Below are 17,242 nucleotides of genomic sequence, written 5' to 3' on the forward strand. Positions count from 1 at the left end.
CTGTACCAAAATGTTTGCGTTCCTTAAATGTTCTCGATTTTAAATTTCTAACTATTTCGCGACCTTTTATTTTCTTGTCGTCTTCTACAATTTAGCAAACCAAATTGGCGAATGTATTGATGATGATGACCGTCAAGCAACTGAATGGGTGTTATAAATTAAACTTGCTGATCTCGTGTACGTGCGTATAGAATGTTCATAACAATTAAGGCATGTTAGTTGGTCAGCCATTTTGCAGGGGTTTTATACTTAAATTTAATTTGTTTATTTCTCAAGTTCTACTAGGTATTTGAATCTAATTGTTTGTGTGTTGTTTATTAATATTAAAAGGATTCATAGAAAGTTACTTTTTTTAAATTTTAAAATCCTTTCATATCCATTTTAACCTTCCACAAACTATGGCATGATCAACAATACACAATATAGAAACGGAATGACACATGTGGATACATTTCAACTAATACTGAGCTTATTTAAGAGGCTTGAATAAGCCTATTATCAGAAATATCCTGTAATCGGGGTATTTTCAAATGGTGCACAAAAATAAATACATAAAAATACCTGTAGATTACTACTGACAACATTACAGACATTACAACGCCATGGTCCAGTAGCTGAGATATTTTGGTTATCCTATAATACAAAAATATTTATTTTTCAAAAGCGTATTTCATGTCGTATCCAAATGACCACAATTGTACTGGAAAGGTTTTATAGTTGAATCACCCGCATGGAGAAATGGGAGTTGTGATATTGGTTTTAACATGACATGAATTGTATTGGGAGGTACAATATGTCTAATCTAATTTCCACCGCCCCTGTGGAGGGGCCTTTAGGGTCTGTGTTAGTAATGGAGGATCAAAAAAGTAAATTCCCTCTCTGAAAGTGACAGTAGAGCTCCTATATTAGGGGACACCCAGCAGTTTGACAACAAATTTATAGAAAAAGTTGTAATAAGGTTGAAAATGTTTTGAATATAGCCAGAAATGAGAGTCAAATGTTGCATACCCTTGCACCTCTTTTCCAATTTGGCTCGGAATCATCAAAGTCATCTGTAGGTCTTGTTGGATCGTATATTTCATCACTTGTCCTTTTGCGGCTTCCTCTTCTTCTTTGCTGGTGCCTATCATTGAGTTCTATCTGTGTTCGTCTTCCTCCACTTCCACTCTCTTGAGCAAGCATTGCCTGCTGAAGACGTACCTTTGCAGCAAAGTCATCTTCTGTAATATCTCTACCACGAGTATAGTTTCCACCAGACATTATGGGAGGATTTCCGAGTAGAGATGATCCCATAAACTGATGACTTCTAATATCCGATTGCCACATATTGCCACTACTATACATGCTATCACTACTTCTGCCAATGTTTCCTCCTCCCAGACTGTTACTAAAGCTGCTTCCACCAAAGTCTCCACCTCCAGTGTTTCTCCCATAGTTTCCTCCTAATCCTAGACTGCCTCCCAGATTGCTAGAGGGTGAACTTAACAAGCTACTTTGATTCATCATATAGTGGTTGGATTGGTTTTTTAAGGTGGTCTGGCTCATGCTAGTCTTGGCATTAAGGTTAAGGTTCAACAGCGATGGAATATTTCCAGTATTCTGTTGCCGTCCTCCCTGGCCATTGTACCTTCTTCCACTGCTACGCTGCTGTTTATGCATTTCTGCTAAAATATTTGCCAAACTTCTGAAATTAAAACAAATTATACAGTAACAGTACAATAGTAAAGTTATGGCCAAAAAAGAAATAACTTATTATGGTGTCAGAGAATATTTTAATTTGGAAAGTTATTAGCAACTATTAGCAACGACACTCCGAGAGTGCATACCTCTGCCTACTGTAAAATTCTCCAACATTAGATTTCTCTCTCGAAAAAAAATTTATTTTCCTCTTTTTTTAGGCTATCGTTCTCTGTAGAGAAATAGCTTATTGTTGTTGTCAAAAATTTCATTGTTTCTGCTCATTTTTTGTGCGCAGCAGATCTAAAAAACGGCGGTATCAGTTATGTTGTAACTTGGCCAGCAGATGCACATGTAGTTGTGCAACAAACTTTGGGTTAAGGAAAATATGGTCGCGTAGCGTAACTATGCGCGATTTTCTGAAATTCTTAGATTGACTATAAATTGAAAACCAATAGATATTTTTAAATACCACTTGACATGCTTCATGTCAGGGGTCATCTTCCTGTATCATCAGCAAAATTTTGAACCTTGGTCAAATCGCGCGTACGCGGGCTTTGAAAGTTAAGATGAATGTAATGAATATAAAATAATGACACACGTGCACGTCAAACTTTAAAAATCGTGCGCCTGAAAATGGTTAATTTTATGCAAATTTGTGTAAAAATATGCCTATTTTGAATCGATTATAGCTCTTCAGGATGGCTGGTGACTCCCTATTTTTTTTTAACTTATTATAAAGCGCAATGAGTTGTAGATATGAATTTATGTGAAATTTAGATCATAAATATGTTATGACATCATCATATGGCCATCTAAATTTTAAAATTTGGATTTTTATCTCTTTCGACACAGTCCGTCACATTCAATAGAGCGCATACCGCGTAAACGTTATCAATTTTCTTCCAATTTTCAATATTCTATTACTAAAACAATTCCTTTTTAGACTTACGGTATGAACTTTTTTTAAAATTTGAGGTCACAATTTTCAAACAAATGAATAAACGCGAGTGGTAAAATAAAAAATAACCATCAACTAAACCGTTTTCAATGCTAATACCGTCAACTGTTGACACTTATTGAACGATTTTGATCTATTCCAGCTGTTAGTTACAATCGTTTTAGTGCAGCCTATTGTAGACTAAGCATAATAAATAACATGTATGTGTTACGATACGTTGGGCGATAGCCTAACTCGTCAACGTGACGAGTTCAAATCTAGTTTCTATTTTCTTCTTTCTTTCCACGAATTTTGATGCACATGTATCTCTAATTCTGGCCAACATATGATTGTATAACTTTGTCATAAGATTGACCTGTAGCTGTAGCTTTGTTATATGACTTTAGAATCTGCATCGTATGTTACGTGCGATTTTATGAAATTCAATGATTGGTCATAGATTATAAACTAAAAGTCATTTTGTATGGACACTTGGTGAAAATTTAAGTCATATCAAGGGCCAACTTTCTATGGATTAAAAATTGCATGTTTCACAGAAAGTTATGCGCGCACGCGCATTTAAAAACTGATAATGCGAAAAATCAATTTCTAATCAACTTTCTACGCGTTTCATGTAATTTTAAGCATGTCAAAAATTCCCAAGTGCGCGCAAATTCTTATGCACGCGGTGCGCACGTAGAGCTAAAACATCTTTTTGAGATCTGATCTCACAACAAACATGCAACGATGCGACTAGGGGTTTTCCCTGATCGTATGACTATATGATAAAGCTTAGCGGTTTATTTGTCGGTAAGTAGGTCTAGACGGTTATTTAAATACAATATATAACGAAAACTAGACAGACTTTAACATAACATTCAATAAATAAAAAATACTACTACAGTACACAGGATAAATTCTTCAAATTTACTTATATTTCATAATTTTACTGTAAATATTACAGTGCAAGAGGAGTTAATTAAAATATATATACAGTATATCTTATTGAATTCCTGTATTATATTTTGTGACAATTTGTCTACTAGTTATCAATGTGTTGATTGTGGCAGTAATTACGGCAGCTATAGTCTTCTAAGATCGCTCATATCCATTACAAAGTGTCAATAGTAAGACATTTTGTAATAGTAATAGATTTTTGAATGTTGCCACTGTACGATACATTTTGTGTTGATTTACAATTTCTCACTACTTGCTCTTATTGTTCAATCAATGTTAATATCTGAAAAAAAAAAAGAAGAAATTTGTACTAAAATATCTGCATAAAAAGGTTAATTGTGCGAATGTCGGTTTGAACTTATTGCATTTGATGCAGAAAATATTTTTAACATACTGTACAGTAAACATCCAAAACAATATTTAGATTAGTAAAAAGGTTCATCTGGATCTCTGTATAGTATTCAAGTAACTTTTCTTTTGGATTATCCAAAGTCAAATCGTAAAACTTACGTTTGTTACTCTAGCTTTCGCTGGTCAACGACGCAGCTTAATCTTGAGTGGGTCTCTGTGACTTGGACTTGTTACCATTAGATCTCGTATTTGGTATAGCGCCACAAATTGCACTCCTCAATAAATTCAGGGATGCTGTAGGTGTGCTGTTTTTACCAATTTTTATTATTTATTTATTATTATTAAAGTTTAACGTGCACATGCATCGTTATTTTTCAATTAAAGTTCATCAAAATGAATGAAATCTACTACAGAAGGTACGCAAAACAAAAATCAATTGCAAAACCCAGTTTTCTACACTTTGTACGAACTGTGCGCACAAGTGCGTGTGCAAAACGCAAACAAATTTTGAAATTCTCAAAATGACCTGAAATGGACCTGAAATGTACACGAAATTGATTAGAAATTAATTGTGCATATTTTTTATTTTTAAATGCGAAATTTCGTGTGAACAAGCCTTTTTTACTCTATATAAATTTGACCCATGATATGAATTATAATTTTATAAAGTTTCATTAAAAAATATTTTTTTGTTCTAAATTTATGATCAGTCATAGAAATTAATACAGTTTAGTTTACTTGTTACTTTAAGACTATTTTAACACTAGCAGGTCCAAAAATAATAACATTTTTGTTATTTGTTAAGTTATTAATAAACCAATTTTCTAAAATAAAATAGGCATGGTCTGTTTAGTATATACCTATCTACACTGAAAAATGCTAATATGCTCATGCTAATAGAGTACTAAACTTGGCAAAATTGCCAAGTAACAAACACACACACACGTGATCGACTACATAATCCCTTGCCGGTGGTAATAATTGACCTGTGAGTGTGACAATCAATTAGTAGTTGAAATATACGCCCGTATTCTTAAACCGGACTTTAGTCGTAGTTCGAAGTTCGACTTGGAAAAGTCGTAGTTCGAGCTATTACTTCAAATTCGATTCAAAAACGAAGTAGTCGAAGTTTACAGTTCGACTTAATGAAGTCGAGCTTTTAGTCGAGTTGCACACGTCTGGGTAACAAAGGCTATACATTGGCCAATGACAAGAGAGTATTGAGGAGCAGACAAAATTTTGCGCATTGATATCACTTTCCATTTCTTACAACACTTTTTACGCATCAGGACTATATACATGAAAAATAATTTTAATCGTTAATTATTAGAACAATATCAGTATTAATTTAACAGTGAAGTATATTTGATTAACAACAAATAAAATCTTAAAAATATATTTAGGAACCATGACGGTACGGTAACTTTTATATTTTCTAGGCCCCCAACAAAGTATGATCGCCACGAACCACGCACTTCATAGCGTGACAAGAAAGCGCTAGGCCCCCTAAACATTCCATCGCGTGGTGAATTGCCGCATCTCCCATTGTCGCTATGGCGTGACGTAGCTCAAGTCGGACTTGCGCGAAGAAAATAATGTAATTTGTATACAGTTGTAAATAAAGATGATTTTCATTATTATAATTTATACCAATGTATATTTAATTAAGCTAATATAAATATAGATATTTCATTCTTCAATATCTGGCCAATATAACAACTCAATGACTGTTACGTTTTTTATAAACATCGTTTAAAAACCATTTAGTCGACCATTTAGTCTGCCCCCTCCAGGACTAAAAAAATTGATCAAAATCCGTCTCGATTTAGTCGAGGTTGGCCTGATTTAGTCGGTGATTTAGTTGAAGTTCGGTTTATGAATTAAAATGACGTCATTTTTTTAGTTTTAGCTCGAACTACGACTAAAGTCCGGTTTAAGAATACGGGCGAGAGTTTTGTACTGTATTACATTTTTTGCTATACAATTTTATGAATATGTAGCAATAAGGTAGTTTGGGCAGCATTTATGAATTCTACACTAGCGAAAATGCTCCCTGTGATAAGTAGACATGTACAAAATACCAAATCATTTGTGTACATAATCTTTCCTTTATGTTTACAGTATGTGGTCACAAAAATATTTATGAAGTGTCGAAGAAAAGGTGACTATTATTAAGTAAACAATTGAACTAACCAAGCATTTAATCATTCTCAGCTCAGTGCACTAGATTTACATTAAGGAACTTAATAATCTGCAAAGTATAGTAATAACCATTTGTGCCGATTGTTATATAAATATTGCTGGGTATAAACAAAATATTTACTGTATACTGACAGGCCCCGTTTCTGCTGCCAAAAATATACCGTATATATACAGTATATTTTATATACGGTATATTTTTTGGCAGCAGAAATGGGTCTCATAAAAAATATACCGTATATATATGCGGTATATATACCGCATAAATATCCCCATCGTTTGTGGATATTATACGGTATATTCCAAAATATACCGTATATTTCGTACCCCGTTTCTGCCGCACTCAAAATATACCGTATATGTGACCCGGCCCATGACACGAGGTCAAAAACTAACAGAGCGTGACGCGTTTGTTTGGTTTTTCTGCTGCATTGACACACACGTGTATAAGCAAGCAACAGATCAAAATATCACTGTGGACTGAAGAAATAACTATTTTTGCAATTCAATTGTGGGGAGAAGCGAAGGTTGTGGGGGGGGGGGGGGGGTTTGGGAGACTGCATGGTAACAGAAGAGATACCGAGATTTACAAAAGTATCTCAAACAAAATAAAAGCAGAATTTGTGGTAGACTTAATAACGCCAAAGTTATCGGCGAACGCCGTCGTCTTCTTTGCATAAATCTAGTCAATGCCCATTCTACATTTCTAGATTGTTTGTGCGGTGTAAATTGGTTGCCACTTCTGCTCATTAGATTTAAAATAGAAAGCAATGCTACGACGTTTTGAGAAACCATCATTGTTTTGTTTTTGTCATGTAACCTCACTACACGAGACTCTAGGTCAATCCATACTTCTGTCTCACGAAATGCATTTTGGGTAATGAAAGCCAACTTTTTTACAGCCTACCCACGAAGTATGTGCAGCGGAAACGGTGCACGAATTTCATATACGGTTTATTTATACGGTACATTTATACGGTATATTTGGGATTGGCAGCAGAAACAGGGCCACAGAGTGTAATCCCATGATGAAAATTATAATTCCAATCTCTATTTATGATAAAAAGTCCATTGGTAATCCATCTACGGTCATAATTTTTCTTTTCCCGAATGGAAGGGGATTCCCTATAACATAGCCAACGTGCGAAACTGCTTGTAACATCACACAATGCACTCCTTAACTCTTGATAATAGATAGAGGGCGCTGTTGACCTAAATACTTAATTTAAGATGTCGGCATGTATGGGGAGTCTGCAAGGGCTTTGCAGTATACATTATGCTTACATACAAAGCATTTACACCTCATTTAACAAATGGAGGGTGTGGGAGGAGGGAGGAGGTGAGTGTGGCATCACTGTTCATCCTGAGGATGATTTTTAAAGTTTGATGTGCATTTGTGTCCTTATTTCAAATTTAGGTAACTTATGTTGCGCAATTCTTACATCATAACAAAAGCTACATGCACAAGTTACAATTTACAAAATCTTCCGTTTACAAATTTTAGAGTAAAAAAATTTACAAAAGAAATAAGAACTTGGTTGGTGCTTGAAAAACTGGTTATCTGCAAAATAAGTTGCGGATAACTAATGAATAAACTAGACATTAACATCGTGGTATGCACAAACACAACAAACAAACAACAATGCATCTACAGTAATTTTACCAAATGAAATCGTAAAACAATTTACAAAAAGTTCATATGGAATAGAGCCAAGTGTGTCAAAAGATGAGTAATTACTTCAAAACTTAGTCGTGGCGGACAAAATATATTTCATCTTCCTTCCTTTCTAACCTCTATTATCTTACCATGGATTAAGGAACATTTGTAGATAAAGAAACATCCCACTTTTTGGGCCGAAATGTCTCACTTTAGATCAAATTCATTTTTTTTAAAGGTGTTTAACAATCCGTATTTTTATTTATTGAAAATGTTGATATAATATATAATAAATTACTAAAAAAACGTAATTTTATATTCAATTTATTATTTTGAAAACCTTGTTTATTTCGTGCATTTGCCAACAGAGGACGTAACTTATTTACATCGTTCGTGTGACTAAAAAATGATCATTTTCGACAATGTTTTCAAAATGTTTGCTTTATTGCATCTTTATCTCTAGTAGTACTACCCCATAGTCTCGCTGAAAATAAAGTTTATGCTTATAAAATGCATATCAAAGCCGATAAATTTAAGTGTAGAATAGTCCCGGGCCGAATTGTTTCGGGGCCGAATCATCCCGCTACCACCTGAACTTGTCACTATGGACGAGTTAGGTTATCCGCGGCACAAATGCCACGTGCAGAATATTGTGCACAGAAAAATGATTATGCCATTGTGACCTGAAGAAATAAAATGTTGTTAGTGTGCTCTCTATATACAGTACACATACTACACAGTGCACCATAGGTGACAATACTGATATTGACATTATTTTATTGTCCATAGTAGTAATATAAAATGGAAATACATTTGAAACTGGCATGTAAAATGAAAAAAAGATATACTATACAAATTCAGAAGATTACAACAAAATACATGAAAAGCTAGGTTATGTATAATACATACAGATTAAAAGCTTTTATCATAAAATTATTAAAACTATTAAAAATACAATATTAAAAAGGAAGAATTGCACAATGATACGTTAACACTACAGTTTCCTATCTTTTTTGCCGTGAGTTTATCAAATGTATGACGTTGGCTATAAAGGCGTAACAAGATCGGTTTGTTCTTGTCTTAGGGACACACAGCCCACCACTTCGGGATTGAATAAATTGATCATTTAGGGGATGACCGACATCACCCATTATACGCAAAGCAGCCTGTATTGATCGATTATTATATAATTCATCCAGGTATCGCCTACAAGTTTACCTGAAGACCTGCCTTTCAATGCAATTTAACATGATGACGTCATCAAATTGAAACATGTAGATAACAAATTTGGAAGGGGATTATCTGAGAAACAACATATTAAAGTGTTGAAAAAAATGTGGATATGTAGAATATAGATGCTAGCTTGTTTATATGTGATGAACTATGACGCAAAAATAAATACAACTTTTATTATTCAACTGGCCAACATCCGGTGCGCAAAATTTCTACATGAATTCACTACAATTCAAAAGTTTCCAGAAAATGTTTTAATCATGAGTATCACTTTTCATTCTGAGGAGCTATAACATATTGAAATTTACTGTAATTTACGCTTTTGAACATGATGACGTGATAAACATTTAAAAAATGGTAAATCATGTGAAAGATAATTGATTGACCTAGACAATATCAAAATCTGGTGGAAATGATAATCAACAACACTGACTTTGGTATTAATTCACCAAATAATAATCGTTTTAAAAAATATGAGAAAACTACGACTCCAGATTGCTAGAAATTGCACTCTTAATCAATATTACAGAAAATACAGTACATATAAAACATTATGGGGTTTTGCATTGAAAATAAGGGGAACCATCCCCCAAAAATATTTGTGCCGGTGAAAGAAGCCAATTGATTAGATTTTTGGAGAAAAGATTAGTGTCAAACATATTAAACGATCCCCTTAGATATGTTCAAGAATGAGAAAGGGCAACACAGTATTGCGATGGACTTCGACCAGATTTTTTTTTATTGTCTATTGTGTATTTATCTTGCTGCAAATTGATTGAATTGATATGTGCGGCTAATGTTTTGATCTCGATGTAATCTAAAATCCTGTGTGAACTATAATGCGACACAGTGACATGTGTTGAGTGCATTCATTATAAAGGGGGAATCAAAATTATTATTTAAAATGTACTATAGGTAATTTTTATATACCATAATTAAAATTAAACAATAATAATGTCTTTGAAACGGCACAGAAAATGTTGGCAATTCATATCATGGCAAAAATACATCTCCCACCCTCAATTTTACCAAAAAAAAAAAAAATTGAAAACCTGTCTTTGCAAAAAAAAAAAGAATAGAGCTATTTGGATTGTTGTTGTTTACTCTACATAATTTTACTTTGCAGTAAATCTATTTATGTACATTCCTCCACAATTACTTTTACTTTAAAATCAGAACAAATATGAAATTAATTTTAAAAAAAATATCATACCTAGCTCTAAATATTTTCTGTAAAATAAATACTTACTTTGTTGCCGAGGAAAGTGCTGGAGGTAAAACTGCACATTTATCACTCGGAATACAAACATTGGTTGTCAGATTTGAAGCAGGTAATGGTAACTTAGGAAGACTAACAGAAGAAATGGCTAAAGCATTTGGTGATAGAACAAAAATTCCAGGGCTAGGTAGTGACAACTGGAGACCTTGATTAGATAGTACCGACGATGGTGATGAAATAGGAACTGAAGTACATTTTAATGTTGAAAATCCAACAACATTATTTTTCAACCCAATGCTTGGCTGATTCTGTAAAGTTGTTGACAATACCTTCTGAAATTGTTCCATATTTGTCTTTGATATCGCACAATGAATAGACGCCATAACTTCATCCATGTTCATATTAAACTAATCAACATAATAAATATATGGCATGGCCTAAAATGTCTACTTCATTCAAGCACTAGTCACAAGTAACTAATTTTATTTACTAAATTGGGATCATGCTATTCACACACTGGTGGTGGATGAGTGTTTGAAATCACTGATGCATAACAGGTGCAGTGGGTGGAGTCACAATTTTAATTATTGTTTTCAGTATAAAATAACTTCAGTAAGTTGGTACACAAAGTATTATTCCACAATGATACATTTAAATACTAATAAAAGACTATTCATAACTAGAACGGCATACAGTATATCCACCTACTGTAAAATGTCACCAGAAAACAAAATATATATTAGTCCATGGGCTGGGAGGGCCCCCTGCATACTTCCCTCCCCACATTTTTGGAATTTTTATATACCGTACCTATATATCCGCTGAACTAAAAAATAGAATTAACATCAAATATCCTCATCCCCGAGATAGGTTTTTAATGGATTTTAAAAAATGATTTAATTTCAGAATTGTTACCAATTATGGGGTGGGGGTAATACAAATAGCCATAAGAACAGTTTCCTTGAACAAATCATTCATTCTTGGTATCTATGTATAGAGTATTTTCTGCTCTACAATTTGATATAAAATTGTGGTAATTAAAGACATTATAAAAGGTCACATCTTTTTTGAAAATGGAAAAATGTCAATAAATCTTTTAAATATGCCAACATTATTGTTTAAAAATTTGCAAAAATGATTCATATACGATAGCTATAAAAATTCTGATTCATATAACCATTTTTAGGTACATATTAAAGAAAACACTATGAAATCTTGATTTAATATGTTTTGAAACATTTCGTTTTTTTTTGGCATTGGCCCACTTGATACGGATGCAGATTAGTTACCATTTGGTTTAAATAAAGACTAGCCATTTGACATTCATATGTTATACAGTTATTTATATTAGTTGATGTCTGTAATCTCAAATAACCTTTATTGTTTACAATTAAACATTACAAAAAATAAAATAATGGATATCAATACAAATCAATTTTTTTGCTGCTTGGCAAAAAAAAAATTTGGATGCTTGGGAGTATAGGGGCCAAAAGTCAATATAGTCAAGGTTAAGACTTGGTGTAACTACTGGGTGTATTGGAATAGTTTTTGTGACAAACTACTCAGAAAACCCATACTTCTATTCACTCTAGTGGGCAACATTTACTACTGTACAAGTGGACAGAAACCCCTTTTCTGACCACTGGTCAAGAAATTTGCCATATGAATATCTCAGCAACCACTGGTCAGAAAGTGATATGTTTATATTTGGTCCAATGTAATAAAAATCATAAAACTGTCAATAAACACCTAATTTTGACCTTTGACATATAGCCGGCACAAACATCTTTGTTTAGGCATTTAGCTCATATTGAATAGTGACTGGGTCAGAAGAATTACAAAGAATAGTGGTGTCATCCATGGTAACACATTTGCATAGCATAATATCTGGTAAGGAGTTAAACATGAAAAATAGAGGACCTAAAATAGAGCCCTGTTGTATACCAATATTTATATTCATAACATCTGATTGAGAAGTTAATATTTAAAACTTGTGATCTGTTTCTTAAATATGATATAAACCAATCTAGTTCATTAGTTATCCGCTGAAAGTGGATAACTCCTTGTAACTGTCCTGTTTCATCATTTTTTTTTTTTTTGGTTATCCGCAACTTAGTATAGGTATCAGTGGCTGGATCTCAATGGAGATACAAAATAAAAGCAAAAAGCTAAATCAAAAGGAGAAGTAAAACAGCCAGAAAAGTGAAGGAATTTGGATAACGTCATAGTATAAAGCTGGCAAGTGCTGCCTGGGTGGACAGGAATAAAAGAAATATATATATATATATATATATATATATAATGTGTATTATGTGTATTTTATAGTGGAGAAAGAATTATTTTCATATTACCGTATTTATTTGGATAGGGAACAACAATATTCTATTACAACACATTTCTATTTGTAGTAGTAGAATTCATTCATCTACAATTTACTAAGCATATTGATACAAGTTTTACTGTGTTTTGTCACTTCTATATTAATTGTGTTGTAATTTTTCATAGGGGCTATTTGATTATACATGTACCATGTTATTACACCAACAAAATTAACGCTTTCGTTGAGTAAACGCCCCTCCTGCAAAATTATTCGAATATTAATTATAAGCCTAAAAGTGTCAACATAGAATGGTTCAGTTCATTGACACAGTCACGTGGTCTGGCTTGTCGGACGGCTTTAATTGTCGGCATCTCTTTGTGTAGACAATAGAGCAGGTACCAAGATCTATATTTAGAAACTGACGCCACTTATTAGGCGTGGGAAGTTTTAGCGGAAAGTGGTTGTCTTGACGACAGCTTTAAGCATTCATTGTTTTATGGAATGGGATTTCCTAAGTAAAAACTCTGACAAAGTGTCAACATAGAAAAGAATTCAGCAGTCTCCTCGTTCAGTTCATTGACACAGACACATGGTCTGGTGTGTCGGACGGCTTTAATTGTCGGCATCTCTTTGTGTAGACTGTAGAGCAGGTACCAATATCTATATTTAGAAACTGACTCCACTCTTTAGGCGTGGGAAGTTCTAGGGGAAAGTGGTTGTCTTGACGACAGCTTTAAGCATTCATTGTTTTATGGAATGGGATTTCCTAACTACAAACTCTTAAAATTACATTTTTGTTTGTATTAATTTGACATAGGCCTAAGATTAGTACTCCAGAGTAACAGCATCGCACCAGGGAGTTGTAATTAGACACGTTAGTATGGCCTGTAATTAATTATCATAAAATAATTATAAATTGAATGTGCTTGTGCAAATAGCACACAGCGCGCCATTGGAACTTGCGTGCGCGTGACATTTACGCATCTCGTTGTTCCCGCCTTCATTTAAATTTGTAACCAGACCACAGCAATTCTAGGCCGGCCGGCTAGTGGCGACGTACAACGCATTCAAACCGTAGGTGTTTTTGATAAATTTGTAGATTTATTCGTTGTGATTAATATTTATTAATTACACCTTATTGTTATACCCTATCATAGTAGCTCCTTTAGTTGAAATATAGGCCTAGAAGCTCATATTTGTGTAGCATTGCAAGTCAAAAAGATACAGCAGCCTGCCTTGCCAGACTCCCCCTCCCCTTCCTCATCAGTCTAGCCTACCACACCCGCCCCCGTGCGTATCCTACGTAGGCTCTCTCCGCCTATTTGATACTAGGTCTTTGATACTAAGCTTTACTAGGCCTAGGTCTATATATTATTATTATTTTGGTCTCCCCAGACACAATGTGAAAACTATTTTGTGCATATATTTATTAAAATGTTTATCATACACCACCATACGGTACTTAATAATATAATTATGAATATTGCTTTTGTGTAAAAAAGGACTTGAACTCGGACTAATATGATATGAGTAAACAGGCATCTGAAAAGTACTACTAGTAGTAGGCCTATTCCTATCTCTAGGCTAGGCCTAATTCGGAAAATTGAGGTGAATGAGGATGAAGAAGGAACAGACAAGCTAGGCTAGACTAATGGGTAAACTATAAATAACATGATCAGAACATTTATGATCAGATTATTTTATGATTATAAAGGTACAAAGTATGTTGTAAGGTAAGTTATAGGCCTATAGGCTATTTAGAATTTGAAGGATTATTGTTTAAAAATGTAATTATAAACGGTAAACAAAAAACACATACGACGTACGTAACTTATACAGCCTAGGTAGGCCCTATTGCGCTTTCTTTTCGTTATAAACAGACATAATTATATTTTGTAGGAGTCATTGCGAAAACAAAATTAAATGAAAAACACTTTTAAAACTGAAACGGGTTTATCCCAGGACAGTCATATCATCATCTTCATTTTAATTTGTTTAGAAAATGTTCGAAATTTACTTTTTACATTAAATTATTAATTATCAAATATTTGAATTGGAAATATTATCGATGATGTTATGGCTGTTTCGATCCTTACAGTTAGGGAGGTGGCTATTGATTGGATCTCCTGCATAAAACGAAACATGCATTGTCTATGCAGGAGTGCATATTGCACTCATCAGCTGGAAACCAATAGCTTAATACCCTCAACAAGTTAATAAAACTCAACTTGGTCATAAAAACAATGGAAAGCTATTCAATAATATACAAAAAAAACTCCAAAGTGTTGTTTTAACTCGTTATTAAATCATAAACAACATATCGTAAAAGATGGATCAACACTGATAATAATGCCGGATGAGTATTGCAGAGGGTTTTGGAAATCGCATGTTTTGGTTATATTGTATTACTATGACATATTATCCTACATCGGCAGATCGGTTGTTCAATCATTTACGATATTAATACAAATAATTAGTTAGAATAATTAAGGAACATTGTTAGTAAAACAAAAAACATGCTTAAAGCCCCCTTCCCTACGTTTTTTAGATCTAATTTAAGATCACAAACTATATTTAATGTAAAAATAATACTATATGGTCCTATTGCGATAACTTTTTTCGTCTTTAAACGGTTAAAAATGTGAAAAATAAGTCGATTCTAATAATTATAGCGGCCCGCTATAAATCCCAAAATGCATTGCGCGCGGATTGATATTTTTGTTTTTCACCTGTAATTCGCCCACTTTTCGATCAATCGTGAGGCCAAAACAAATGGAAGACTCCTAACTTTTCAGCGAAAATACCGGGTTTCCCCCAATTTGTATCAACGGAGTCTGGCAAAAATAGAAAGACAATTAATGCAGCAACTATAAAACGTCAGGCTAGGTATATAGCTAGCGTACGATGTTCGTACGTTACCGATGTTTACCAGCTAGGCCTACAAAACTAAGCCTAGCTAGGCTAGGCCTAAGACCGTCCACGAGAGGTCGATCGCCGCGAGCTACTTAGGTAGTGCATTGTTTCTCACTTTTTATCATAATTTACCATAAAACGTACATTTAAGACAAGGAATGACATGGTTTAATGTTTTTAAAGTGATATATATGTATTATTTTCCAAAAAACGTCCAAATTTGCAGGGAAGGGGTCTTTAATACAACAGACCTACTCAAAATATTACAGACTTTATTCTGAAATAAAAGAAGGAAACAGTAAATATTACAAACACATTAAACGACCAAAATGTTGCCAATTCTACCGATAACAATCAACAACAACAGTGAATCAGTTAAATCTTTATTTTAGTTTAAAGGGGGATTCTGGGTTTAAAATGAATTTCACGTTTTTAACATAGATCGAAAACCATATAACAACGTAAATTGAAACTTAACAAAGTTTAATTTATATCTTGCGCTAACTGACTGCGGAAAAAAAATTGCGTGCTTCACACGAAATTACGCGCGCACCCACGTTTAAAATTTCAAAATGCGAAAAATTAATTAAATAAAGTCATCATTAATCAAAGTGACGAGTTCAAATCTAGTTATTATTGACTCCATAACATTTTAGTTTGTTTACCATCATTCAAATTATTAAGCATATAGTCAGACACGTCTATTAGGGTAGTGTCAGTAGAATAGTTCTTTAAACCCAGTTTTATTTTATTATTAGCAGTTAAAAAGTTATACAGTTGATCATGAACTGCTTGTTCAATTATTTTGGAAACTTATTATGAAAGCTATTGAATTGCAGATATGAATTCATATAAAGATGTTGACAATCCGATGTCATAACGTCATATGGCCAGTTGAATTCAAAAAGTCTGATTTTCATCTCTTTCGTAAAAAAAGTTAAAATAGCGCGCATCTCGCTTTTTTTTCAGCACTGTAAACATATTTAATTCATGTCATAGGATGGCATAATTGTTGGCCTTCATATTTTAACACATGAGCATGTTGTGTTTAAGTGGATAACCCAAAACTCATCAGAGTGACGAGTTCAAATCTAGTTTAAACATAGATTCTGAGCTGATAAATAATTTCAATTTGTTTTTTTGGTCATTAGCTGTTTAAGTTTGTTATCTTTAATATCATTTAATTTTCTTTTCCATGTCAGTGACCAATCGTTCTCTATATTAAAATGTGTTTCCCACTTTGTTTTACTCTTGGTTGGTTCTTTACATTTTTTTTTGATAAAAAAGAGACGAATGTTTTTACAACTCATTTTACTATACTGTATTGATATAACTTCGTTAACTTTTACAGTGTCAATTTTTGAAGAGATTATATCTTTCCATTCTCGTGGTATTGCTTTTAGTAGACATGACAATTCAGCAATCCAATTCGATTTGATATTTAACAAAAATAGTAATTCATTTGTATTAATAAATCTGTTATCAATTATAATATGTTTCATCTTTGTTATACCAGATCTAATCCAATTCCTATAAAGGAGTGAGAAACCATTGTGTGTTATCAAGTTGTTGCCCCATATAGGTTGTTCTATAATTTGTTTACCTTGATTTACCTTGATCTTGGACATCTAAAGCAATGCTTGTGTGTCCCTCCGGTATATTCTATTACATGTTCTATCATATGGAGAAAACTTTAGTGGGTGGTGTTTCCAAAACTTTTCTAGTCGGTTTTTAAAGTGGAGCTCCACCCAGAAAATTACTATTTTTCATACATTT

General features: G+C 33.4%; 1 protein-coding gene across 3 annotated transcripts in view; it reads right to left on the reverse strand.

Moving 5' to 3' along the window:
- Positions 1-17,242, reverse strand: part of LOC140046624 (uncharacterized) — a 59,501-nt gene that overhangs the window by 13,991 nt on the left and 28,268 nt on the right. The window contains exons 1-3 of one of the 3 annotated variants that reach the window (XM_072091317.1): positions 10,264-10,735; positions 1,009-1,684; positions 562-633 (exon numbers count right to left, since the gene is read on the reverse strand). In XM_072091317.1, coding sequence (XP_071947418.1) covers positions 562-633; positions 1,009-1,684; positions 10,264-10,634 — 1,119 coding nt within the window. In that variant the 5' untranslated portion in view covers positions 10,635-10,735. Of the gene's footprint in view, positions 1-561; positions 634-1,008; positions 1,685-10,263; positions 10,760-17,242 lie in introns of those variants that run through there. The other 2 variants (XM_072091318.1, XM_072091319.1) reach the window with 2 other exon arrangements.

This window comes from Antedon mediterranea, chromosome 4, assembly GCF_964355755.1.
Source record: "Antedon mediterranea chromosome 4, ecAntMedi1.1, whole genome shotgun sequence".
NCBI lineage: Eukaryota > Metazoa > Echinodermata > Crinoidea > Comatulida > Antedonidae > Antedon > Antedon mediterranea.